The sequence below is a fragment of the Vigna unguiculata genome, chromosome 3 (assembly GCF_004118075.2).
Source record: "Vigna unguiculata cultivar IT97K-499-35 chromosome 3, ASM411807v1, whole genome shotgun sequence".
NCBI lineage: Eukaryota > Viridiplantae > Streptophyta > Magnoliopsida > Fabales > Fabaceae > Vigna > Vigna unguiculata.
The window spans coordinates 13,129,974-13,156,497 of NC_040281.1; the positions used below are offsets into that span (position 1 = coordinate 13,129,974).

The 26,524-nt window shown below is 37.4% G+C and overlaps 5 protein-coding genes across 8 annotated transcripts; 4 read left to right on the forward strand and 1 right to left on the reverse strand.

Moving 5' to 3' along the window:
* The first annotated feature begins 1,077 nt into the window (after positions 1-1,077).
* Positions 1,078-5,878, forward strand: LOC114175630. 3 transcript variants are annotated; one of them, XM_028060396.1, is made up of 3 exons: positions 1,078-1,234; positions 2,154-2,308; positions 3,321-5,878. In XM_028060396.1, the coding sequence occupies exon 3, from the start codon at positions 3,658-3,660 to the stop codon at positions 5,569-5,571; it is 1,914 nt and encodes a 637-aa protein (XP_027916197.1). In that variant the 5' UTR covers positions 1,078-1,234; positions 2,154-2,308; positions 3,321-3,657; the 3' UTR covers positions 5,572-5,878. The 3 variants fall into 3 exon arrangements, with proteins under 3 accessions (XP_027916197.1, XP_027916196.1, XP_027916199.1); XM_028060395.1 differs by having other exon boundaries at positions 1,172-1,355; XM_028060398.1 differs by having other exon boundaries at positions 1,225-1,290.
* A 12-nt stretch (positions 5,879-5,890) lies between these two features.
* On the forward strand, positions 5,891-9,458 carry LOC114175632 (putative protein TPRXL). 2 transcript variants are annotated; one of them, XM_028060400.1, is made up of 4 exons: positions 5,891-6,062; positions 6,364-6,981; positions 8,785-8,841; positions 8,919-9,458. In XM_028060400.1, the coding sequence occupies exons 2-4, from the start codon at positions 6,373-6,375 to the stop codon at positions 9,228-9,230; spliced, it is 978 nt and encodes a 325-aa protein (XP_027916201.1). In that variant the 5' UTR covers positions 5,891-6,062; positions 6,364-6,372; the 3' UTR covers positions 9,231-9,458. The 2 variants fall into 2 exon arrangements, with proteins under 2 accessions (XP_027916201.1, XP_027916202.1); XM_028060401.1 differs by having other exon boundaries at positions 5,966-6,058.
* A 114-nt stretch (positions 9,459-9,572) lies between these two features.
* Positions 9,573-11,446, forward strand: LOC114175631 (15-cis-phytoene desaturase, chloroplastic/chromoplastic). The gene has a single exon (XM_028060399.1). The coding sequence runs from the start codon at positions 9,964-9,966 to the stop codon at positions 11,395-11,397; it is 1,434 nt and encodes a 477-aa protein (XP_027916200.1). The 5' UTR covers positions 9,573-9,963; the 3' UTR covers positions 11,398-11,446.
* Positions 11,447-12,224: 778 nt separating this feature from the next.
* On the forward strand, positions 12,225-19,562 carry LOC114175629 (dynamin-like protein ARC5). Its single transcript, XM_028060394.1, is given in 15 exon segments — positions 12,225-13,141; positions 13,144-13,295; positions 13,989-14,122; positions 14,224-14,316; positions 14,470-14,533; positions 14,807-14,855; positions 15,005-15,087; positions 15,638-15,795; positions 15,872-15,932; positions 16,362-16,424; positions 16,831-16,931; positions 17,320-17,377; positions 17,579-17,914; positions 18,963-19,127; positions 19,233-19,562. Coding segments are annotated over 15 exon segments (2,283 nt in total). The 5' UTR covers positions 12,225-12,441; the 3' UTR covers positions 19,299-19,562.
* Positions 19,563-20,747: 1,185 nt separating this feature from the next.
* On the reverse strand, positions 20,748-22,811 carry LOC114175042 (L-type lectin-domain containing receptor kinase S.4-like). Its single transcript, XM_028059797.1, has one exon. It carries the CDS (start codon positions 22,809-22,811, stop codon positions 20,748-20,750), a length of 2,064 nt encoding a protein of 687 aa, XP_027915598.1.
* Positions 22,812-26,524: the final 3,713 nt, after the last annotated feature.

A 26,524-nucleotide genomic window follows, 5' to 3' on the forward strand; every position in this document is an offset into this window, starting at 1 on the left:
AAATTTATGTTTAATTAATTATAATAAAATGTGAGATAGATTTATCATATATAATTTTAGAATAATATAAAATTAATCCAACCATGAAAGGACGTGTCAAAACTTCTGTTACCAATGTGTGCACGAAGGAAGATAAATACGTAACAGAAGAGTTAATAAAATAATTTAACTTCTTTGAATATATATTAAAAGATAGAGTATAATAAATAATTAATAATAATATCATAATATTTATAATGAATTTAAAATTGAACCTATGGCTATTAAAGATGGTGAGGGATAAGGGTTTTTGTGGGATAATAGATAAGAATCAGACTCCAACCAATTGGGTATTTTGGATTTTAATGGTGCGGGGAACCAACTAGTAACACTCATTCTCTTTAACATGTTATCTTAAGGACTAACTCATCTTTTCTATAAAGCTTCATCCAACACTCACTATCACATGTTACTATTACTCTGTAAATACCTTTTCAGATCAAAGAAACATCAACCCTAATTTTTTCTTCTCATCTATTATTTTAAATACTAAAGTAATGCAACCATTTTTCATAAAATTTATTAAATAAATATATTTATAATATGTTTCCACAGTGACCTTACTTAGCTGCCTAACCCAAAGCTGGGGCTAACTTAGCTTCGCGTCGCATCAAAATCGTTGATTTTGTTTTTTTTTCTCAAATGTTTTGACTTGTTTTCACATCAAATGCATCAATGGTGTCTGATACGGTGGGTGGCGAAGGGTGGTTAGCGCAGGAGATTATTTCTCCAAAATTTGTTCGACTTTGAAAGACACGAGCGTGCCACGACAGCTTCTGCTTCTTCCACTAACCCAAGACAAAACACAAAACCTACATTGGAATGTAAAAAGACTAAACCACCCTTCCTTTGGACCGCATAAAACGCTGACTCTGGGGCAAGAAAGGAATTTTCACCTGCATCCCTTTCGACCAAAAGTATGCATGCCCAGCCAGCATGTGACGCTTGTTCTTCCCCCACTTGTCAAGAAGGACAATTTTGTCATTATAACCTTCGATATTTATTAGCTTTGCGTTCTTGCTACTACTCGCCCAAGAAAATTTGTATACATAAAAAAATAAATAATATTAATAAAAATAAAAAAGAGCCGCCTCTACTTTATTTATTAGCGGGGCTTTATTACGTAACGAGTTTCTATTTCTCTGTCTGGCTTGGCTTGTGTTGAGTTGCTCTTCTTTCTTTCGTCAATGTTTCGGTATTTCCTTGTCTTTACTGTGTCTTCTCTTCTTCCGATAGTTTTCAAGGAGACAGGTTTTCAGTGGTTCTCAGATCTGGAAACTCTATTTACCTTCCGTCTAGAATTTTCTGTCCTCTCTGTATGTTTTCGGCTTTCGTTTCTCTGTCTCAATAATACCCTGCTTCTGTAATTGAATTGCTCAGTTATTCGGTGATTTTTTGTATTTTTATCTGTGCCTCTGCTTAATGCTGTCGGTTGCTGCTGCTGTATTTAATTACTGTTTTTCATTTTTATGGTATGGTTTTTGAGTCGGAGGATTTGGTTGTGTGTAAGATGGCACTCTTTCCTGTTTTTGGTTGCAGAATTTGCCAGATTCGGTTATAGGGGTCGCACTCTGTGTTTGTTTGTGTTTTGCTTGTAATTTCTGATGCTTAACTTTCGGGAAAATATGATAATCTTCGATCTATCCGTGTTAATCTTTCCTTTGTCTTGTTTTAAGATGTGACTATGATGCTGGTAAATAGTTATTCTTCTAGTTTGTTGATTTTTCTCTGCATATCCCCTTGTCATTTTTAAAGATTTTTCTTCTTCTTTTTGTTATGTTTAACTTAAGATTCAACACAATGTGTGAGTTTGGTGTTTTTGTTTCAACGTAGATCTACTATTCTGCATATGGCCCTGTAGCCTCAACTCTTGAAGTCATCATGTGTGCTTATTGAACGCTTGTATTTTTTTTTTTGGACGCGATGTATTATTGCACATATATGAACTGGTTGTATATCTATCTTATGATGTTTTCCTGGTTGAACAGTTGAATCCTATAATTGATTTAGCATTGTCTGGTATGCTGGAGTTCTGTTCTAGAACAGAATTCGTAGTTTTTTTCCCCTTCAAATCTTGTGGTTTGAATTGCTTGTTATGTTCAAATTTTATGCAGGAGCAGCACTAGTCATCTTTAGCCTTCTCTTGTATATTGGAAAGTTGGCCTCTGCTGGACTTTTTGTGAACAAATTCATTTACTGAAAAGACTGTATGACTATGGAGTTACATAACAAAATGAGAATGGATCCTAGCCTTATAGAGTTGGCGAAGGTCAGTGAACTCCTTATGATTTTTATTGTTTCCTTTATTTTTTCGTTGTTCCAATATTGTTATTTTTTATTTTTTCTCTTTGGTTCTGTTTCATGTCAAAGCTATATTTAATATAGATTTGAGGTTCTTTCCGTATGTAATGAATGAACTTGGTCTTCTATATCCTGATCTTCTTCCCTTTTGTTTTTTCTCTTCTAAGATTTCTATATTTTTTTTTGTACACACTACTGATTTTTTTCTCATTTATTCTTGACAGTAAAAATTTCAATCTTTTTGTCTGAGAATGTTTATTACAACTTCATATCTCTTAATGTGCCTATGATCATAGGTTAGTGAAACTCAAGACGCTTCCCATTCATCTATATACTCTCAGACCTTCTAGATTCATGCATACTCAAAGAGCAATGCATCTGAAATTTCAATATTTTAATCATATCTAACAGATCGAATTCCGTACGTGTATCCCGTGTGAAGGATGAAAGTGTTTTGATTTTCAATTATCTTCTTGGTTTTGGATATTTAGTGTTAGTTAAGTAAAACCTCTCACAATCAACTTCAGGTGTGTCAAGGATGAAAGTGTTTTGATTTTCAATTATCTTGGTTTTGGATATTTAGTGCTAGTTAAGTAAAACCTCTCACAATCAACTTCAGGTGTGTCGCTTAGACAGCCTTTCCTGTCTTTACAAGGTTGAATGTTGGAGGACTGCATAAATAAACAATCTTTGAACTTGTTACGCAATGTATATCTGATTCACATATTTTGGTCAGCTTGATATAATAAGCCTATATTTATTGTAGTCTTCCCCTAATTTTACTACAGTATTTTGTGGATAAATGTTATGCTCATGTTAAGGCGAGACCTGAAAACTTGACATTTCCTTTTTTTAATCACATGAACCCTCTCAATCATGGCGGTGAAGGGTGATTTATATGGGTGCACTGCGGGTTAAAAATGACTTGTTCTTTAAGTATTAATTAATTAATTAATTACTTATTTCTTTGTTTCTGTCAGGGTTAATGAAGTTTAATGATTTATTCACTGGGAGCACGAAAAGCTCCAGAGAACTCCTTATTTCAGTATTAAGCAGTCTTATCGAAGGTTTCTTTCCAAGAGATGTTATAAGATATCAACGGTTAAATTGAGTTTATTGAAAGATTAAACTTGTCTGGGATATAGTGAAAATGGACAGGTCAGATACATCTGGTTTTGTAAGTGGTGGAAGCTGTATATTGGAATTTGTCGTTCTACTAGTCTTAAAGTTCTGGTTGGTAAGTGAGTATTGTGGTAGTATGTGGTGAACTGTTCTGCTGCTTCAACCTTCTGTAGCTGTAGTATACAACATCTGATAATGGATTTAAACATGAAAGCTTTACTGTCTCCTCATGATGCTGAACTCAGGAAAGATGACAACTTCGGCGATACTACATTATGCTTGAATGGCATTGGTTTTGGGGAAACAAATAAGGCTACTTATAGATCTAGTGAGAGCAATACTGGGATGAAGTTTTCCAATGCTTCTGATGATGGCTGCAGATTGGTTTTGGGATTGGGCCCAACCCCAATGGCATATGACGATGGCTACAACAATTTGGGTTTTAGTGCAAAAAAAAAGTCAGCGAATCTTTTTCCTCAGCACGTGCCATCTGAATGTGACTCAGTTCTTCAACTTGGCCTTTCTGGTGTAACAAATGAGGCATCAAGTGTACTTGACTGCTCAGGTTCAACCGAGACTGATGTGAACGTGTCATGTTTCTCAAGCCAAACGTCTGCAGATAATTATTTTTCTAGGATTCCTGTTGTTGATGAGGGCTCTACCTCAGCAAAGAAATCAGGTGGCTATATGCCATCACTTCTTTTAGCTCCAAGAATGGATATTGCAAAAAGTTCGGTGCAGGTACAACAATTAACTAATGGAACTAAACCTCAATTATGCTCAGAACCATCCAGTGTTGTAAATTACTCAATTGATCCTGCATCTGGGCCCCAGGCTACAGGGATAACTTCAGAGACCCGAACAAGCAATCCTAAGAGATGTAGATTTTTTGGCTGTACAAAGGGAGCGCGAGGTGCTTCTGGACTTTGCATTGGACATGGTGGTGGACAGAGATGTCAGAAACCAGGATGCAACAAAGGTGCTGAGAGCCGAACTGCTTATTGTAAGGCCCATGGTGGAGGGAAGAGGTGCCAACACTTAGGATGTACTAAAAGTGCCGAGGGAAAGACAGATTATTGCATTGCGCATGGTGGTGGTAGGCGATGTGGTTATCCCGATGGGTGCACAAAAGCTGCGCGAGGTAAGTCCGGACTTTGCATTAGACATGGAGGGGGTAAGAGGTGTAGAATAGATGGTTGCACTCGGAGTGCTGAAGGGCAGGCTGGGTTGTGCATATCTCATGGGGGTGGGCGCCGTTGTCAGTTGCAAGGATGTACAAAGGGTGCACAAGGGAGCACTATGTATTGCAAGGCACATGGTGGTGGGAAGCGATGCTCATTTGCAGGGTGTACCAAGGGTGCGGAAGGAAGCACCCCACTGTGCAAGGCACATGGTGGGGGAAAGCGCTGCCTTTTCAATGGAGGTGGCATTTGCCCCAAAAGTGTACATGGAGGCACAAACTTTTGTGTTGCTCATGGTGGTGGGAAGAGGTGTGCTGTTGCAGGTTGCACCAAGAGTGCACGTGGCCGTACCGACTGTTGCGTTAGGCATGGTGGGGGTAAGCGATGCAGGTTTGAAGGTTGTGGGAAAAGTGCTCAAGGGAGCACAGATTTCTGCAAGGCCCATGGCGGAGGAAAGCGATGTAGCTGGGGAGATGGAAAGTGTGAGAAATTTGCAAGGGGAAAGAGTGGCCTCTGTGCTGCTCACAGCAGCTTGGTGCAAGAGCGGGAAATGAACAAGGGCATGATTGCTCCTGGACTTTTCCGTGGTCTCGTAGCTGCTGCTTCCACTGCCTGTAGCAGTTTTGAGAACAATTCTTCCTCAGGCGTCAGTGTTGTGTCTGACTCCTATGATTCTATGGAAACTCCAGCACAAAGACACCTCATACCGAAGGAGGTGTTGGTTCCGCTTTCAATGAAGTCACCGTCTTATTCGAACTTCTTGACTGCTAAGAAACCAGACCAAGACAGAAACTGCCATAGCTCCGCCGCAGGCTGCAGCACTGCTCAGAAAGGCCTAGACTTTAATCTGCCGGAGGGCAGGGTTCATGGCGGCGATCTCATGTTGTATTTTGGAGGGAATCTCAAAAATGCCCTTGACATCATCTGAAACGGGATGGAGCTGTTGTCTGCTAGTTGTAGATTCAGTTTAGTGATTAGGACCATTTCCATGATGGAATTGTGCATAAAGCTTTGTTGCTGCTTGTTCAATAACTTGTGTATAGTTGTTGGGTGTTATTAGCCATTAGTCTCTTATTGTTTGTAGTGCTTCCTTAGTGCGATGGCTTTCATTATTCAATGTAAGGTGGCAACGTCAAAACCAAGTCCACTGCTACAAACAGCACCATGCTGTGGCGTGGATTTGCTCCAATCGAATCATTGTATTCTTAAACTTCTAGTTTTAGTTTGTTTCAAAATAAAGGAGTGAAACTGAAGGCCACTATCGCTAATAAACATCTGATTTCCTATCGTGTTTCGCACAGTATAAATAAAAGGTTTATCTGAGAATATATCACATACTCCAATAGCAGCGTCGTCGTCGGCTTCTTCCTCTGCTCTAATGCAACCGACACTGGAACCGCGCTGAATCGCCATTTGTGCGTGTAATATCTCTCCGGTTCTTTTCCTCCATCAGTTTCAACATTTTTAATTATCTTTCTACAATGATTTTGCTCGAAAATTTTCTTTTCAACCAGTTCTTTGAATGATTGAAGCATTTTACTCTTAAGATAGTTTTGATGTTTACTAACTAAACATCGAATCAATTGCTTTAATGTTGTAAGAAGCGAAACTAGCGTTCGAATTAACAACGCACAATCGCTTTAGAAAATCTGTTCGCGTCGTGACTCGAACGAGAAAATTTCGACGTAACAGCTTCCTGTTTTTCGTCATTGAAATACAGGAGTAGGCAATGGAAAACGCATGGAGCAACGGCAAGATGAAGGTCCTGAAGCCGAGGACTTCGAACGAGAACATTCCACCGATGCAGATAGACTCGGAAGAGAGAAGAGGACGCTATCTCCAACCATCAGCGATGAGTCCACGATTTCAACCGTACGCCGAAAACATCGACGCCGGCTCGCCGCTCGCGCGCTACCTGTTCGCCGGATCGCCACTGTCCGGGAAGGTCGCTGCCTCCGGCGAGGCATTCAGTCCTCCCTCGTTCAGCGCGTGGTCCACGAAAGGTCTTCCGTACTGCGGCAATAGTTCGGGGCGGAGCAGCAGCTTCGGCTCTCGAGGTAGGTTGTCGCCGTCACCGCTTTCGTCGATCGAGAACATGGAGGTCGCGTCATTCATGTCGCCGCCGATGTACCGAACCGCGGCGACTGGGGACGACGACGTTCTCGTGATGGATGACATTCTAGTGAGGCCAATGTCCGGGGGAAAGAGTGGAAGGTCTTCATCCTCCTCCGGCCGCGGTTCGTCTTCTTCGTCGTCGGCCTCCAAGAGCGTGTTCAAGACAGATATTTGCAAAGCGTGGGAAGACTCTGCAAGCTGCCGCTACAACTCCAAATGCCAGGTTGGTCTGCATCGTTACTGTACTGTTATGAATTGCAAGATTAGTATATTTTCTCCATCACATATTATGATTATAAGATATGTCTGTAACACGTTTATTTTTTGCTTCCACGAATTTACAAAATTGAATGAAGTTTCTTTTTTCCGCCCCTAAATTTAAAATTAGTCATTGTAATTTAAAAAGTCTGATTTAGGCTTTGTACAAATCTAGTTAGAGATTATTTAATCGCTAAGTCGATTATAGAATACTTTATTTGGATTTTACATTTTTATTCTCAAAATCCTATCACAACTTTTTTCTATATTCATTGACAGATAGAAGTTTTTTACTTAAAGAACTAACTAATATAATTTTTTTTAAAAATTATATGAAATACAAATATCAACATTTAAAGGATAGAAGTAAAATTTACTTTAACATTTAGAAGTATTTAAACTTAAAATCTTGTAGTAATAATGGGAGTATGTTAAATTTTTTCATAGTTTCTTTTTGTATCCTTTTAGTATTGTATTAAATAAAGAAGTAAATATTTTAGAAATATAACGTATACTTAATACTTTCTTTAAATGATATATATAGGAAGATTGGTAAGAAGTTAGAATTATTCATTCGTCCAGTGGTAATTATTGAACACGAGTGCGAAAGCGTTGATTACTCTGGCTGGTGTCAGTGGATTAGAGGACCTTTTATAAATCTTTTCATGGGTTGTTTGAAGGTGACGAAGAGTCTGCTCTACGTGGACGTAGTCAGGGTAAGGTAAACTGTGGTTAGTAGAAGGTTTTTTTTCTTTTTCCTGTTCTCTTCTTCCTCTAGAAAATTATCTACTGGTCTTGTGGGTTTATCTGTTACATAGATGATTCTTTATTGAGCTCGGGTATTTAAATTCTCTAATTTTATGTTTGATTAAGATAAAATCTTTGCCCACTGGAAGAGTAATTCTACTTTCAGGTGGGCTTACATTCAAAGAAACTCTCCAAACCAATTTTGTGTTTTAAAGAATGTGGTTTTGTCCATGCAAATTTCTTGCGAAGTTGGGCAACTATTTTTAATGAAATTGTGAACATTCATCAATAGAGGAGTTTTTTTCAAGAAAAAGAGTGTATTATTATGCTTTCTTTTCTTACTTTTCTTTACCATAACCTCAATGCAACCCGTGGTTTCTTTCCGTTTTGGTTCCCTTTCTAGGATGAGGAATGTCTTACTGTGGCGAACAGTTGAATTCCACTATGGGGTAGTGTGAAAATCTTTGTTGTCACTTCTGGTTACGCATTTGTCAAGTCTTTGGCAGATGTTATACTAGGGACTGTAAATGTGTCTTAGAAGGTTTAATTAATGATCTTTGACTCCTATTATGTTCTGTCGTTCCCAGCCAATTTCTTTCTTTCCTTCTCTGTTTTCTACGTGTACAATTATAATATAAATTGCAGTGACATGAAAAGATAATGATTAATTAGGTGATTATCAATTGTAAACAGGACCCATTCTAAATTAGGTTGAGAATGACATTTTAGACTAAAATATAACTACCCACACTTCAACATGGGATCACGATTTGGACCTGGATAATGCTACTTGGCATGGAACTAAGTTTCGGTCTTAGGAATCTGCTAAATTCTATTGGTCTGGGATTCTGAAAAGTTTAAGGAAAAAGGGTACCAAATATATCCATCGAATTGCATTTTATTGAAAATGGTACAATATAATCTATTATTTTGGTAAAATGCTTTTCTATTCAATGTCAATAGGAAATAAATTGCCCTGTCTTCTGGTTTTTGATAGCTTAACGGTGTCAACATTTTGTAGTTACACTTAAAAGAAGAACCTCAGTCTGGTCGTCCCTCCTCGAAAAGCAAATCCAGAGTAAGCAATACACCAATGAGGTTGGATATAAAAAAGCAAGTATTCAGGAATTGAGTATTTTTTGTGGAGTTATGTAGGCAGAGACAGGCACATCATCATCATCATCATCTGTGAGAGCAGAATCAAGCACGCCTGGCCTAAGCAGCGACATTGTTGAACAGCAGCATGCAGCGGCGGAGTCTGATCAGCAAGGTGCAACTTCCCAACCAACTTCACCCGAATCTGCCAATGACTGGTCACCCCTGGATGATGGTATTGAGGTTGTACTCCCAGGTTCAGATGAAGCTCCATCAAGAGAACAAATTCAAGCTTATATTTCCAGTTTTAAACATAGCCGGATTGCTAAAAGGAGGCTATCGGTATTTGAAGCAATTACCAAGGGGGCTTGATCCCCACCATTCATAAAGCAACACCTCTTCACTGATGGAACATACTATTCTAACTCCAAACCATGCTGTTTTCTTTTTTTCATTCGAATAATTTCCCCCACTTTTTAAATAAATAAAATCATGGTTGCGGGGGCGTACTGGAAACAATAACCGTGGTGACCAGAATACCTGTGTAGTTGTGCATACATTTCGTAATAATGACATGATAGAAAAAAAAATTATCGCTAAGATTTTGTTTTTGTTTTTGATTGAATGCCTTTCTACCATATTTGTTTGTATGGAGTTATGCACAGGGAATTTGATTATTCTTCAATGAGGTATATGATAGGAGCAGCGTTAAATCTAGTCAAAATTTGAGGAATGTCACGAGTTGACAACTGAACTATTAGTGACATTGTAGAGTGGATTCGTCTTATTCACATTCCTAGCAGTGCACAAGAAAATGATTTCATCCAATCATACCATGCCTCGTGTGAAGGAGAAGGGAGCTCAAGGGGAGAATATCGTGACACGTCTTGCTTCTGATATTCTTAAAATATTGAAAAACATACTTTTACTCTCCACAGATAGTATTAATATGTCACGAGAGATTTCATTAATCCACGTAAAGACATGGCATCAACATCAGCGTCTCCACCAAAACTAATCCAAGAGCCACATCCACCAGAATCAAACCCTTATTGTGAAAAAAAAGGGTTTTTGATCATTAACCGAAAACCTTATCCAAACTCCAATGACTACTATCACACTATTTTCCATCCCTTGCACAAACCTCTCCTTCTCTTCTCCTCCAAAACGATTCAGATTCAATCCCCAATCCTCCGCACAACTTTCCCCCACCTCTTCTTCACCTCTGCAAAACCCCTCACTACCCAAAACCGGAGTCATTGTCATCGGCGCTGGCCTCGCCGGCCTTGCCGCCGCCACTCACCTGAACTCCAACAACATCCCCTTCCTCCTCCTCGAAGCTTCAGACGCAGTCGGCGGCCGCGTCCGCACCGACATTGTCGACGGCTTCCTCCTGGACCGCGGCTTCCAAATCTTCATCACTGCCTATCCAGAGGCCCAAAAGCTCCTCAATTACCAGTCCCTGAATCTCCAGAAGTTCTACTCCGGAGCTCGAATTTTCTACAATGGTCAATTTCACACCGTCGCCGACCCTCTCCGCCACTTCTGGGACTCCGCAAAATCCCTCACCAATCCGATTGGATCCCCTCTCGACAAGCTACTTATCGGATCCACCAGAATTCGCGTCCTCTCCAAATCCAACGAAGAAATCTTCGCCGCAGAGGAAGTCCCCACAATTGCTTTACTCAAGAAGCTAGGGTTTTCTGATTCCATCATCGGAAGGTTCTTCCGCCCCTTCTTCGGCGGAATCTTCTTTGATCCAAACCTGGAAACGACATCGCGCCTGTTCGATTTTATCTTCAAGTGCCTCGCTCTCGGAGACAACACCCTGCCGGCGAGAGGCATATCGGCTATTCCGGAACAGCTGGCGGCGAGGTTGCCGACTGGTTCGATCCTGCTCAACTCCAGGGCCGTTTCCGTCGACCTCGACGGCTCCAAAACACCTCTCGTAAGACTGCAAAACGGCGACGTTTTGAAGAGTGAGCTGGGAGTCATCGTCGCAGTCGAAGAACCCGCGGCAATTGAACTATTAGCGGGAAGGATTACTCAGGTTCCTAAGAAACCGGTTCGAAGCACGGTATGCTTGTATTTCACCGCGAACCGGGATCAGATACCGGTTCAAGACCCGGTACTATTTCTGAACGGGTCGGGTAAGGGCATTGTAAACAACATGTTCTTTGCGACGAATGTGGCTCCATCGTACGGGCCACCCGACAAGGCCCTGGTATCAGTGTCACTAATTGGGTTGTTTGAGGGTGTGTCCGACGATGAACTCGTGGGTAAGGTTATTGAGGAGCTTTCGGGTTGGTTTGGGGGCAAATGGGTTAGGGAGTGGAAGCATTTGAGGACCTATCGAATCGGGTTTGCCCAGCCCAATCAGTGCCCACCCACGGATCTGAAGAAAAACCCGAGAGTTGAGTCGGGTTTGTATGTTTGTGGTGATTATTTGACATCTGCCACGTTTGATGGTGCTTTGGTCTCTGGGAGAAGGGCATCAGAATCCCTGTTGAAGGATAGAGCCCTCACTCCCTCCTCTTAAAATTCTTCCACTTTTAATTCCAAACAATTCTTTTCCTTCTGAGTCATAATTATAAGTTCATTTATTTATTTCTGTTTCTTTGGTTCAAATATAATTTTCTTACCAACTCAGAATATAGACGAATGAGTGCAAGTCACTGAGATATTTGTTCAAATATGTATGATTCATGTAATGTAATGTAATTATTGAAATTATAAAATCGAATATTTTTCTGAGATAACTTGTATAGGATAAGGAGAAGCGTTTCTCTTTACAGGAAATTCCAATGATGCAATCCAAGCTTGTCATCAAGGATAAGTAGGGACAGTAACTGGGTCGGAATCAAACGAAACAAAGAAACAACATAAGCCACGTTGCCCAGGGTGCCATGGATTCACTAGCAATAACAGCATATGTTTGACAAAAATCCCACTATGACTTGCTGCAGCAAAATCTAGAATTTTTTTTCGGCAAGAAGTTTTTGTAATCATTTTTTTACCCCAATTTACAAAATTTAGTTTAAATGCGTTTCGGTCACTATTATTATATTAAGAATGACATAGAACTACACACTATGATAAAATAATTTGAGTTAGTCTGTCTTAACTTGGAAGTCCACTTCTCAGTTTATTCCTTCAAGCCAGATTCTATCTTCGAAAATGTGGGAGCAATTACTAGAAAATTTATTGAGTCAAAGATAATGCTGGTGATACTTTTGTTCCGACCAACAATCAACAATAGGATTCTAAAATTATAGGAACATTAAATAAGTTTTAGAGTGAGAGTAAGTTTTGGTAGTTAGTTTTTACAATCTCAAAAGGGTCTAGAATGAACTAAATATCTAGTGTAGAGCCAGACAGAAAGAGTTATGTTTTGGTTTTGTCTTAGGTGAGAAGACAGGTGTCAGTTGGTGACGCATCGAATCACGTCATGGCTCCTTTTCCTGCCAGTTGGGAATTTGAACAGAGGGTAAGATGGTAAATGGGAATTTGAAGAGGAAGCGGTGGAAGGAAGAGTAGTAGGAAAGTGAGAAGCAGAGGAAGAGGAAGGAAGAGTTATCTGGAAATGGAGAGGGAGAGGGAGATGGAGTTGGCGCAAGAAGAGGAGGAGGAGCAGCGGGAGTGGCGCCTCTACGAAGCCTACAATGAGCTTCACGCGCTGGCCCAGGACTTGCAGACGCCGTTCGACGCGCCGGCGGTTCTGGTGGTGGGCCACCAAACGGACGGCAAGAGCGCCCTGGTGGAGGCCCTGATGGGGTTTCAGTTCAACCACGTGGGAGGCGGCACCAAGACCCGCAGGCCCATCACCCTCCACATGAAATACGACCCCCAATGCGAGTCCCCTTCTTGCCACCTCGTCTCCGACACTGACCCTTCCCTCTCTCACCACAAATCCCTCCCCCAAATTCAGGCTTTCATCGAAGCTGAAAATGCTCGGTTGGAGCAGGACTCAAGCCAATTCTCCGCCAAAGAAATCATCATCAGAGTGGAGTACAAGTACTGTCCCAACCTCACCATCATCGACACTCCCGGCCTCATCGCTCCCGCTCCCGGCCGCAGGAACCGCGCTTTGCAGGCCCAGGCACGTGCCGTCGAGGCGCTCGTCCGGGCCAAGATGCAGCACAAGGAGTTCATCATACTCTGCCTCGAGGATTGCAGCGACTGGAGCAACGCCACCACCAGGCGCGTCGTCATGCAGGTCGATCCCGAGCTCGCCAGGACTGTCATCGTCTCCACCAAGCTCGACACCAGGATCCCTCAGTTCGCCCGCCCTCCGACGTCGAGGTTTTCCTCTCGCCGCCTCCCTCCACGCTTGACGGCTGCATTCTCGGTGATTCCCCCTTCTTCACCTCCGTGCCTTCCGGAAGAGTGGGCTGTGGAACTGGTTTTCTCTACTCCTCCAATGATGAGTTCAAACAGGTTATGCTTATGCTCCTTTACCTCCTTCGTATATGGCCAGTTTCCCTGCCATTTTTCTTGTGCTCTTCGTTTACTACTTCTTATTTTGTTGCATTTCAATGTTCGGCATGCCAAGTATGTTGCGCATTTTCTTTTCTGTTTTTCTACCACTGTTGTCAATGTCTATCCAGTGGCTAAAAGTAAAAGAGCAGATTGTGTGATTTTGGTCCAGGTTATCACATCTTCATTCCGTCCAATATTTAAACAAAATTACATCGCTTGCTAAACTAGCATCACATGACGACGAGTAAATACAAAACCACGGATATTTGAATGACAATGACATAAAAGGTACTGTCAGTATAGTGACTTGATTGTCGACGAATTGTTTTGAAGAAAAGGAATGTTCTTCCGTCTTCAGCAATTAATGACTTAAATATTGGATGAAATTGGGATGGAGGGTCATGATTGGAAGTGAGAAAAAACTTTAGATATCCTATTGGTGCAATCGAAATCTGAAGAACCAAAATTGCACAGTCGTGATACTTAAGAAACTAAAATGCAATTAAGCCAGATAATAAATAAACAGCGCAATGCCACTGCGATTTCAGCTTGTAATTCCCTTAAGCAGTTCTTAATTTGATTAAAATTTTGGTGCACTGGTAGTTGAGAGTTTCATTTCCTTGATCTATTTAGTTCTACTTACGGATGCAGGCAGTGTCCTTCAGAGAGATAGAAGATGTTGCATCTTTGGAGGAGAAGTTAGGGAGGGCATTGTCAAAGCAGGAAAGGAGTAGGATAGGCGTAAGTAAACTTAGGCTGTTTCTGGAAGAATTGCTACAGAAGAGGTAATTGTATATTATAGTTTGATTTAAGTTTGTCAGGTTATTTATTTATTTATTTTTTGTTTATAATTCTGTGGCTGAGTCCTTAATAATTATCGTGCTAGGTATATAAATAATGTACCATTGATCATTCCACTTCTTGAGAAGGAGTATCGGAGTGTGACAAGGAAATTGAGTGACATAAATCAAGAGTTGAGGTATGTTGTAAGTTAAAAAAATCTCTATTGTACTTGATCTGCAAAGGAAGGAACGAGGGTGATAATTTTGGTTTTGAATTTTTTAGTTATAGAACTTTTATCTATCTGTTTTCCATTCATTACTTGTCTTATTCTTCTTCACATTGTATACAGCACACTTGATGAAGCCAAACTGAAAGAGAAAGGAAGAGCATTCCATGATATGTTCTTGACCAAGGTTTCTTTGTCATAAATTCTTCTTCTCAGTATCTGACTCTTCTTTATTGCTAAAATTATTATGTTTCTGGTTGTTTGTCCTCCTACCAATGTCAGGGGTATTTGATCTGTGTTTTTTAGTTTGTAACTCTTTGTCTGTCTCTTAGTCTGTATGTATCTGCATATGCCTGCTTGTAATTAATTATTTTCAGCTGTTTGAATTCATAGATAGCATTTGAACCTTAAAATTTACTCGAATTTTCCCTCCCTCACTTGCATATTTTCTATTATTCAGTTGTCATTGTTGCTTAAAGGGACAGTTGTTGCACCTCCTGATAAGTTTGGTAAATCTCCTATTCCTCTTAACTGTTTTGCAAGGGCTAGCCTATTGAACAGTTGATAATGCACAGCACTTAAAAAGCAAGCTTACTATCTTTTGATATCCCTTTTCCCTTGACAAGTTGCTTGACCTTTTGTTTTTTTGTTGTTTCAGGTGAAACACTGCAAGATGAACGAATAAATGGAGGTGCATTTATTGGTGCTGATGGTGTTCAGTTCCCTCATAAGTTAATACCTGTAAGTCCGGCTTACTCTTTTACCATTCTTATGAGCTGCATTAGCTTTTCATTGCAGTGGATGGCAATCTAGCTACTCTTGATTTTACTATTTTCCCTTGTTAAAAACATGCATAATTGCCAATTTCTGTCTTCTCGTTGATGATTTTATTTAACTTGGGCAGTTAGTAATGTCTGTTAATCACGACTTTCGTATGAGTTTTTTGTTTGTGTGGTGGGTGAAGATATTCTCGGAATCTTGTTAAACAAACACCTGATGATACAGGTCTAAAGCCCACCCTTACTAAGGTATATGTTGGGAGAGTTAAAAGGTGCAACACACCTAGGAAAGAGAAGGGGTATAGAAAGTTAAAGGGAGGTGGAGGGGAGGCTGGAATTTGGAATTGGGACCCATGAGAAATTAGGCCTCTTAAAACAGTAATATACGCAGGATTTTGATTTCATTGATCATGCCTGTATACATTAATAAATGATACATGCATTTCATAGCCTTGTATTTTCTGTTTGCTTTGTCTCTATAATTGGACAGGCTAACCTATCCTTGTGCACAGAATGCAAGTATGCGACTTTATGGTGGAGCACAATATCATAGGGCAATGGCTGAATTTCGTTTTGTGGTTGGAGGAATAAAGTGTCCCCCAATTACTCGTGAAGAAATTGTAAATGCTTGTGGAGTCGAAGACATTCATGATGGAACAAATTACTCTAGGTCCGTGTGTTTTACCTATTCATTCTTGAGATGCTACCAATTGCAAATATTAAAATGATATTTTTTGAGTAACCAGGACTGCTTGTGTAATTGCTGTTGCAAAGGCTCGTGACACATTTGAACCCTTTCTTCATCAGGTGATTAATGCTACAGAAATGAATATATATTCCTTTTGATTTCTTTCTTTAATTATTTAGCTGAATTGCAATTCTAGTTCTCTTTTAATTTCTGATTTGGTATTTTAGTCTTCCAATATTTTTGTGATCTTAGTCCCTGGATTTTAAAAAATCTACAATTTTTGTACAATCCTCAAATTTCTTGATCTCACTATTTTTTTCATATCCAAATTCAGTTCTTAACAAGTTTGAGTAGCCAGCTTTATCATTGACAGCTGCAGTTTGTAATAATTAGGTTTGATTTGATTTCCAGGATTCTATCATAGTTTTATGATCAAAGCTGTATACAAAATGATCTTTGTTGTATTCTTCGAATTATGAGAAAATAAAATTAACTATTTTTCATATTCCAAGTCTAACTAAATGATTAATTCTCTATTCTTGGCACAGTTGGGCTCCAGACTGTTGTATATACTTAAGAGATTGCTTCCTATCTCTGTTTATCTTCTTCAGGTATTCTTTCGGATTTTCTGTAAGATATAAAGTATTTGAATCTTACCTAGGAGCATTAGCTTTTAGGACACCTAGTTGTTGAAATGATCAAGAGCCTCCATAAACAAATTATATAAAGTTTGATCCTTGCCAGCTCTATTATTCTAAATAAAAGTGAATTTTAGCACAAGGTAGGCGTTGATCTGTGCAGTATCAGTGCTTCAATTCTGAAGGGCTCTTGCACAGCCTGAATATGGTATAAAATTATTTAGGTCTTCACCTAACAGCTTATGCTTTTGAGATAGTCGGTTCTTGATGTGTTTTATGAATAAATTGTTTATGCTTTTGCAAATATCCTCACAATTTTGTACAATTATTAGTCTGTTATTTTTCCTAACTTATTTTTTTTATGGACTTTGTTTGACAGAAAGATAATGAATATCTAAGTGGCCATGAGGTGTTCCTCAGGCGTGTTGCCTCTGCCTTCAACAACTTTGCAGAATCGACGGAAAAATCATGCCATGAAAAGTTAACCACCACTTGTCCCCATATGCTACAAGTTTGTTCCATATGTCAAGTGAAAAATTGAGCTTTTTGATAAAAAAAAGAAAAATGAATAATCAAGACCTTAATTTTAGCATGAGGAATAAGATGTACAGTTGATGTTTTTAAAAGAGAACATCAAGTGTAATATATGACATTCTTGCATCACATCACCATTTTGTGCTTTCTTCCATTTTTTTCATGCCTGTTATTTTTAGATGTTAGGGTGCATTTTTTCCCCTTGATCTTAAAAATGTTCTAGCTTTGCATTTTCATCCATAATTTATCATTTTTCTTTCTTACATTAAACATTAGTACTCAGCGTTGTTTATTTGCTATTCTCTAAATTCAATTTTGTTATCCTTTGCTTTAGATGTATGGAGGATTTGGTAAGCACCACCAGATATGTTTCATGGTCTCTCCACAATAAGGTATACTTGATTTAAGGGGCATTTACAGGGACCGATTGTTTGGCATGGTGCACTTTTAAATGATGTTGCTCCCTACGTGGAATTTAAGCTAGGATTGTATCATTATATCTTCCTGGGAGAAATGAGTAAAATATTATTTGCTAAGCTAAGTTTTCATAGCTCATTTTCTATCTCATTCTAGTGTCACTGTCAACTTTGTAGAGTCGTGCTGGGTTACGTCAGTTCTTAGATTCATTTGGTGGAACAGAGCAGAGCAACAATGCTTCTAATAATCCTACAACAAATATTATATCACAAACAAGTGCGCATGACAGAGAAGACACGAAGTCACAACCAGATGTAAAACTCAGTCATGTCGCCTCTGGGATTGATTCTAGTTCATCCATTCAGACAACAGAAACAAAGCTTGCCGACCTTCTGGATAGTACACTCTGGAATAGGAGGCTTGCACCTTCGTCTGAAAGAATTGTTTATGGCTTGGTACAACAGATATTTCATGGCATTAGAGAATATTTCCTGGTTTCCACAGAATTAAAGGTTTGGGATATTTCTTTTTTAATTTAAGCTTCTTTGTTTTTGGTCTCCCAGTTTTCTTCTTTCTTGCTTGAAGTGAAAGCTTCCCAGGTAAGCATAGAAATTAAGGGCTGATTGTTTGGGTTTAATATACATACACAACCTGCGATATTTACTGAAAATTGTGATTGTTCTTAAATATTTTTTGGCAAAGAGATCCCCTCTGCTTTTACAGCATGACAATATAAGAGAAAAGTGTAGCTCTTCAAAATTACAGACATTGTAAATTGATTAGAGTAGATTGAGTGTGAAAGAATTAGGTTACAAAAATTGATTTGAGTTTTGTTAAGGTTTGAGTTTAGAATAATCCTTTAATCAGTTTTGTTTGAAGTGTAAACTAAAACTACGGTGAAGTAAAAATGAGTACGTTATATGGATTCTATACCCAAAATCAATTTCTGTAAGCAGAAAAGTTGATGTTTTTGCTTTTGTCAAGATCAATTATATTCATTGCTACTTTTTTTAAAATTTAAAAAATTACTAAAACAAATAGCAACACTGTTCAAATGGATTTCCTTTCCTGCAACTGCGAGTCTAAAGGTATCTAAGCAAGAAAATTATGTGAAATTTAAAAAATAGTTGATGATTCTCCAGTATTTCTATTTGATTCTTCCAATATTTCCAATACTGAGAAAAAAATTTATAAGTTGCACTGCATCAACATCAGGTATTGTAAAAGAAGATTTTTTATTTCTTATTTAACACTTGCATGTTGTAATTTCTCAAAGGATATCAATATATGAAAAAATTCATTTACACATGCAAAACAGACTGCAGCAAAGGTAGCAAGTTAGTTATCATATGTTAGGTATACCCCATATTTACATTTATTTTTCTTTTCCTTCTTTCAAATTTTTTGTTTTTGCTCAGGTTGATTAAAACTAACACCACTAGACAATATGTCAAGACTTTGGGCAATAGATTAGGATAATAAAAATCATTCATAATTTAGAATTTTTGTAAAATTTTTTTCCCCATCTTTTATGCATCGCTTATACCCAATATTTTGCAGTTCAACTGTTTCCTTTTGATGCCCATTGTGGACAAGTTGCCTGCACTTCTCCGGGAAGATCTAGAATCTGCCTTTGAAGATGACTTGGATAATGTTTTTGACATAACCAATCTGCAGCATTCGTTCGGGCAGCAAAAGAGAGACACAGAAATTGAACTGAAAAGGGTATTTCTTATTTCGTATAACATGGTTTTCTCATGAACAATATCCAGACGTGCCAACTTTTGTCTTTGTCGTCCATGATGTTAAACGTTTTTTGTCGATTTACAGATCCAGAGGCTCAAAGAGAAATTCAGAATGATACATGAGCAGCTAATTCAAAATCAAGTCATGTGAGCTGCTGAGTATATAATTTTCAAATGAAACAGGCATGTGATTTAAAGATTTATGATCTTTCATTTTCTTATATTAATGTGTGGCTAATGAATTATCATAGAAGAAGAATGAATAGGATGTTCATTACGAGGACATTTTGCTGTAGCTAACTGAACATCTGTTTTCCTCAAGTAGTTCAAGTCAGGTGATGTGCTTCTAGAATACATTGTGTTTGCACATTCTTTTCTTATTCTTTTATGTTACACATAAATTTTTGTTTGTCAAGAGTTTCAAGAATAATTTTAATGTGTCTATAAGTTAACAAAAGCAAATTGCGGTGGATCACCACATATTGAGTTGAATCCGTAATCACGTGTCTGCTGTTAGTTCTGGCCCTAAATATTGGTTGCGAATGCTTGGACTTAGCAGTGTTTGCGAATACAGTTTGATTTGGTTTTTGGTTAAAGTACATCTGAATAAAACATAAAAATTAAAATTATGTGGTTCTGTTTGAACATGAAGAAATTCAAACCAAACGTTGAAATATGGGTGTAAATATCACATTTACTTTGCAATAAATATAGATTGATTAAATAATATATACATATTTGATTGTAAGAAACTTAAATTAAGGGATTGGGATTAGATCTTTATTTCAGGAGATTTATTACCTTTATTTATGGATATGCATTTCCTTTATTTTAGGATATTTATTTATTTTTATTCAGATTTCGTTTTTCCTTTAACTAACAATGTAATGTTTCTTTCTGAAATCAAGAAAAGCAATCTTTTCCACCACTTGTTTTAGCGGATTTGTTGTATAGTTTTTTTTCTTTAATTTTTTTTTTATCTATCAATACATGTATCTGTCTAATGTTATACCATTATGAAAATTTTAATTTCGGGCTTCATTGTTATTTTAAACGTTGTACATAGTGTCAAACAACTTGTTTACATAAATTAGCTATTCTTTTATTTGCAAACGAAGTAAAATAAAATAGAAAGACACAAGAGGTATTTAAGCACTTACGAAGGAAAAACAAAGAATAAAGGAGGTTATGGTGTATTTATTGTGACATAAATAATAGATAATCATAACTTAGTTGAAATAAAGAAAGATAGCATATACAAGAACGGTTTCTTCCCAATAAACTGAACCAAACCATTGAGAAACAAAAAAAATTCAAATCAATTTAAATTTTTTTATTTTAATTGGGTATCGATTTTTGGAATAAGTTTTCAATTATTTATTTGAATTTGTGCTGTTCTAAACACCCTACTTCGACTGGTAATATGTCTATTCTCCCCTAAAAAATGAATAAAACTTGGTATATATAAGAGTGCTTCTCTATATTTATGGAAAAATATTAAGGACAACAGAATCATGGAATTGGGATTGCTTTCCTTTCACAGAGATATCATTACCTAAAACAATGTGATTCTTTATTATTATGTTACTTACAGCCATAGCTATGAAGTGATACCAGTGACTTCAGCAGGGTACACCACCTCATCAAAACATGTAAGACTATGATAGTTTGACGAAGACACCATAGAACTTGAAGGTCCAGAATCATAAGGGAAGTTACAGGGACATTTTGGTATTGGTCTTGGACCTTCACCATGAATGTCTGGAGGAAGAGGAGAAAGGATAATTTCTCCCATAAGAAACTGGACAATGCTTCTCATATTAGGTCTGTAATCAGGATTTGGATGAGAGCAAAGCAATCCAAGACTAAGCACAAGCTGAGCTTCATCTCTGTCATACTCATATAAACTGGGGTCAATAGCTCTACAGATCTGTCCTTGGTGATGTAGTTCTCTAACCCAGTCCACCAAAACCAGTTCCTCAGGATTCTTTTGAGGCTCTATTGGCCTCCTTCCACATGCTACTTCCAAAATGAGTACTCCATACCCATATACATCTGTGTTTGTTCTTGCTTTCCCAGTCTTGGTGAGCTCAGGGGCCATGTAGCCTAGTGTTCCCACAACACTTGTTGTCTGTGGATTGATTCCATGCTCATAAGTCCTTGCAAGACCGAAATCTCCAAGCTTTGGTTGAAGATCTGCATCTATCAGAACATTGCTTGGCTTTACATCTCTGTGAACAACCTGCACCTCACTTTCTTCATGGAGATACAGCAGCCCTTGTGCAACTCCAGTAATGATCTTGTATCTATGATCCCAATTTAGTACTTTCTTCTTTTGATCACCATTTTCGAACAGAAGCTTGTCCAGGCTTCCATTTGGTAGATAGTCATACACAATCAGGAGTTCATTCTGCTTCCTGCACCACCCATGTAATTGCACCAAATTTCTATGCTTAAGCTGTGTCATGCTTGTTATTTCCGCCACAAATTCTCTGATTCCCTGCCTTGAATCAGGAGCAACCCGCTTCACGGCTACTTCTAGTCCTGTGCTAGGGATTACACCTCTGTAGACTTTACCAAAACCTCCATACCCAATAAGGTTTCTGTCCCCAAACCTTCCCGTGGCTGAATGAAGCTCAGAATATTTAAATTTATGGGTGGCAAATTCGAGTTCCCAATCTTCTAAAACCTCCTCCCTGTTTCTTAATCTGTGCAGGGCAAGAGCTCCTATAATTGTCAATATAAAAAGAGATGCACTTGCTAGAGTAATACCTGCTGCATAGTGTTTTTTGTGCACCACCTTAATAGAAGTATTTGATCGAAAAAGTGGCACAGCTGAATTTTCTAGCTCTTGTGCTGCTGCTCCTATTTTGAAGCTCCAACCATGTATGTTATACTCAGCTATCAGCAGACCGTTGGAAGCAGAAAAACCTGCATACATGTAATCATCAAACACCAAGGATAGGTCTATGCGAAATGATATCAAAGGAAAATATGGCTTTGGCATGCCAAAAGGTGAAATTGTGACATGCATCATCATCTCCCTTTCATTGTAATCAACCCATGCTTGAATTGGTTTTCCACTCTTCAAACTGATGGAAATGTTCTTGCTGTGATCTTCTTGGCCATTTCTTTCTATGTAGTATGCTGCTGATTTAGATGTGTTAGAGATGAGGCTGGATATATCTATTCCCACGTGATTATCATCGATGTCTTCAAGTTCAAGGTTTTGTACCCCATCGAACTCTACAGCTAGGAACCGGGTTGAGAGTTGCTTATTACTTGTCTCATTTGGGAGGCCTAAATATTGATTTTTGAGGCACCCTTTTGGTTCGTTGGTGGATATTAGGACGAATGCAAAACCGTGTCCTCCAAGATCTGGGTACTTGGGAACAATGGAAAAGACAAAGGTAGTGCTAAAGGTTGCAACAATGGATTTGTTTTTGCTAGATTTGAATGGCAAAGGAGATGGATAGAATGCATGAGCTAAGATTTTTGCGGAATCATTTGTCAATGTAAGTATGCCATTTGGCCTCACATAAGCTCCATCCATTTTCAAGCCTGATTGCAGAAAACCATATTTTACAAAATTGATATCCGACATTGCAAGCCTGAACAGAGAGTAAAGAACAACCAAAAGGATGACAAATGCATGCATTGCCATGTTTGTGAAGTTGGTATTGGTTGTTGAGAAAGATTAGAACACTGCTCTCTGAAATAAGGATTATGGTTACTCTGGTGTTTTGGTGGAAAGAGCCTATTAATACTCCGTTTGGAATTATGCACCTTGGAAGTGAGAATCGTTTTTTTAACCCAAATAATGATATTAATGGCAATAACTTGAAGATAAGAAAAGGCTTCAGACAGAATTTTAATTGAAAAATGTCAACTTGTACTTAAATAAAAATCCATGAAAACGAAAAGTGTATCTCATTAGATGGTGAGAAAAGAAGGAATTAATGTATATTATCTCATTACAAGTACAAATATCAAGAGAAAGAGTTAAGATTAAGATAACTCATCTAAAAAGAAAAAAAAAGAGATTACAAATACATGCTTGATCATGTGGCTTTGAAGGATACCAGTAAAACATGTATGAGAAATAGTTTGAATAAAAGTATTAGACAAAGACCTTCTGAAAAACATTTTTGTTTATGATTCTGTCGTATTGATTCATGCATTATTTTCATAAATTAGCATTTAACTCGCGATTGAAGAAATAACTTTGTTTTGGTACAGTAATGGAAGTAATAACTTGATCAAACTTCTATTAAATAAACTAAAAAATGTACAAAATGATAATAAATTACTTATACAAATGAATCAATCCCATTTTAACTATTTGTGGTAAAGTCTAAACGAGTGTATATCCACTCCCTACTATAACTCTTTCTCAATACTTTCTATTTTATTTTCTTAGAACACTCTTCTGACAAAAGGTGTTACCACAGTTCTTGTGATAAATTTCAATTTTCTCCATGACAAATTAAAAGGTTATACATTGATCAGACTAAAACCTTGTAATCTTTTTTTTTTCGGGATCAGAATCAAATTTCAATGTATTTTCAGGGGAAAAAAATCTATTTTTCTCTATGAAAAATATCCTCAGATTTGATTCTGCATCTGCCAAATTCAAACGGCTTGCTACTGGGGAACTCTGAGATGAACACATGGAATAAAGTAGACAAGAAAACAGTCGATGAATTATTTATACTTGTGTTCTGCATACCAATAAAGTAGTATTGTTAATTAAGTGTGATGTGTTCATTTGTACCCAAACTAGGCAACTAGGCAATTGATATTCTTGGAGCAAGGACCTAATGTTCTTGGAGAGAGAGACCTGGCTCTGTTGAAGCTCAAAAATTAAAGACCCTCAAGATCAAATATCATTGGAGACAGCCTTCGTTTTCTACCATACCTGAACTAAACATGTTTAAGCCATAATAGTTTTAAAAATGTAGAGAGGAAAAAATGAGTATCACCTTATAACTGTGATTGATTATTGTTGTAAATATTGTAAACCTTTCCTTGTCTATAGAAATAGAAGTCCAGTGAAAAAAAGAATTATAGTGGACTAATATGTATTTTGAAGAATAAAAGAAAATCAAGATAATTTTGCTGACACTACAACATTACTTTCTTATTATGGAAGTTACAATATTGAACATCCATAAACATTTGCTTAAAAAATTGTTATAACTCTTCAATTATTAGCATTGGGGAGTGATATCTATGGAACTTGATTGTGGAGCCATGCACGCAAATAGGTTGGTCAAGTTGATATTCAAGTAAATGTTGACAACTTTTTATAGGAGCTCAAGGTAAGTTTGGCAGTTTTACCATAGATAAAAACAGATAAGATGAATAATATATAAATAGAGAGATCCATAAACTTATTATTTTAAAGTTTTGGATTGAAAGTGATATTTCGACTTTTGTTCATAACTCATTGTTGTTGAATTTTCCTAATGTCTCTCACGAAAAAGATCTAATAGTAAGGGTGATAATGCGGGTTGACATGGTCTGTTTAGGCCTGCTCAACATTTGGCCTACAAAATATGAGCTTAATAGTCTGGTCACCCTGTATAGGTCCTAGCTAGCAAGCTGATTGCAATTTTTTTTTTCTTTTTAAATTTTCTTTGATAAAGCTTTTAATGTCCTACAAAATTAAACATAAACTTTGGGGAGTTAAATAATAAATTGATAATCCACAATTTTCATTATATCTCTAATTTGATATGCATGATCAAATCTTGACATTTTAGCACATTCAAAGATATATATCATTGATCTTTTTCACTCATACAAGAATTTTGAATGTTCATGCAGAAGCCCAGAAGGAAAGTAACCAACATACACAAGTGCATAAAAAACTTTTTCTTTTATACCTGGTGTGCCCTATCCTAAGCCTATGCGGGTCGGACCTATGTGGCTTGGCGCCCCATCTAGTGATGGTTCAAACAAGCATGGTATAAAAATATGGAGAAGCCTAACATTTAAGGTTTTTTTGTAACAAGAGTCTTTCATTTCAGGAAAGTGTGTCTTGTTGTAGAATGTTGGTACAAAGGAATGGTCATCATTAAGATACTCGTGCTTAAGAGGGAGATGTTATAATGTGGGGGAGACTCACACTTGAGAGAGATTAAGAGATTGTTAAGAATTTAATTTGAGTTAAAAGTTCCAAATTGAGTAACGATGAGTACGATGAACAATATATTAGAAAAAGACTCATAAGTTTATTATCTTAAAGTTTTGAGCTAAAAATGATGTCTTAATCTTCTATATGAACTTGTTCATTATTCATTGATGTCAAATATTTTTAATGTATCTTCTTATAAAAATCTTAAAAAAAAAAAAAGAAAAAGACTGATATTAACTTTATTTTCCTTCAATGAAATGTTTATTTCTTACATTTGTGTAGTAAGTTTCAACCTCACCTACTATTAAGCATCAAAATCAATGTGAATTGGAAATTTATTTTACTAGCTTGTTAAGAAGGGTTTTAATGAAGGCAAATTCCCACTGAGACCAACAAGAGCACTCTAGAAAGAGACAAATTATTGGTTCTAATTTGCATGATCAAGTCGATATTTGTATGATGGCAAAAGAGTAATGATTGAAATGATCTTATATGTTTCAATTTATTACTAATGTCAAAGGCATAATTATAATTATGAAGTTCAAATTACATAGACTTTTGAATTGCTTGAATGTGAATGAGTAATAGCTGGCAAGAATGTACAACTTTTTGGATACAAATGGTTTACCAAGTCATAGAAACAAGAGTAATTAAAATTGACATTTGGACCCCACTTGGAAACTTTGAACATTTCTTCCAATTTCTTCCAATTTCTCAATCCCAAAGCTCCCATGCATATGCTTAAAAGGTGAAGAGATTTCTTTATCATCTTTCAAGGCTCATAAATAATATCACCAAGTTAAGATGGACCACATATGTTGTTACAATGTTTTCTCTTTTATGAAAAAAAAAAATGTATTCCTTTTTCTTCCTACACTTGCCAAACTACCTCTACCTTTTTTGTTGCATTTCTCTCTCATTTGAAGATGAATATGAGAGTTTAAAATTAGGGTTTATCATGGACCCAATTAGTCCACCCTAACTAACATTGGCCTTGATATGTTTATATTATTTGACTCCATCCAAATTGATGAAATTGTGAGTTTTTCCTCATGGCTTAAATGGTAAATTAGAAATGTTTTTGTTATTCAATTAACAATGTTTAATTTTGTTAATCATTATCGATCGGACTTAATCATTTATAAATGAAAATATTAATTTTTTCGTCTTGAAAGTCATTCAGATTATAACACTTTAGAAAGTGAAATAAAATTATGTAGAAAGTCTTTTTTGGGACA

What these genes read in the sequence shown, in the direction of transcription:
- LOC114175630 (XM_028060396.1), top strand. Translation starts at nt 3,658, where the DNA reads ATGGATTTAAACATGAAAGCTTTACTGTCTCCTCATGATGCTGAACTC.
- LOC114175632 (XM_028060400.1), top strand. Translation starts at nt 6,373, where the DNA reads ATGGAAAACGCATGGAGCAACGGCAAGATGAAGGTCCTGAAGCCGAGG. An exon ending in GCTACAACTCCAAATGCCAG is followed by an intron (nt 6,982 to 8,784) that starts GTTGGTCTGCAT and finishes AACATTTTGTAG; the next exon opens with TTACACTTAAAAGAAGAACC. An exon ending in CCTCGAAAAGCAAATCCAGA is followed by an intron (nt 8,842 to 8,918) that starts GTAAGCAATACA and finishes GGAGTTATGTAG; the next exon opens with GCAGAGACAGGCACATCATC.
- LOC114175631 (XM_028060399.1), top strand. Translation starts at nt 9,964, where the DNA reads ATGACTACTATCACACTATTTTCCATCCCTTGCACAAACCTCTCCTTC.
- LOC114175042 (XM_028059797.1), bottom strand. Translation starts at nt 22,811, where the DNA reads ATGGCAATGCATGCATTTGTCATCCTTTTGGTTGTTCTTTACTCTCTG.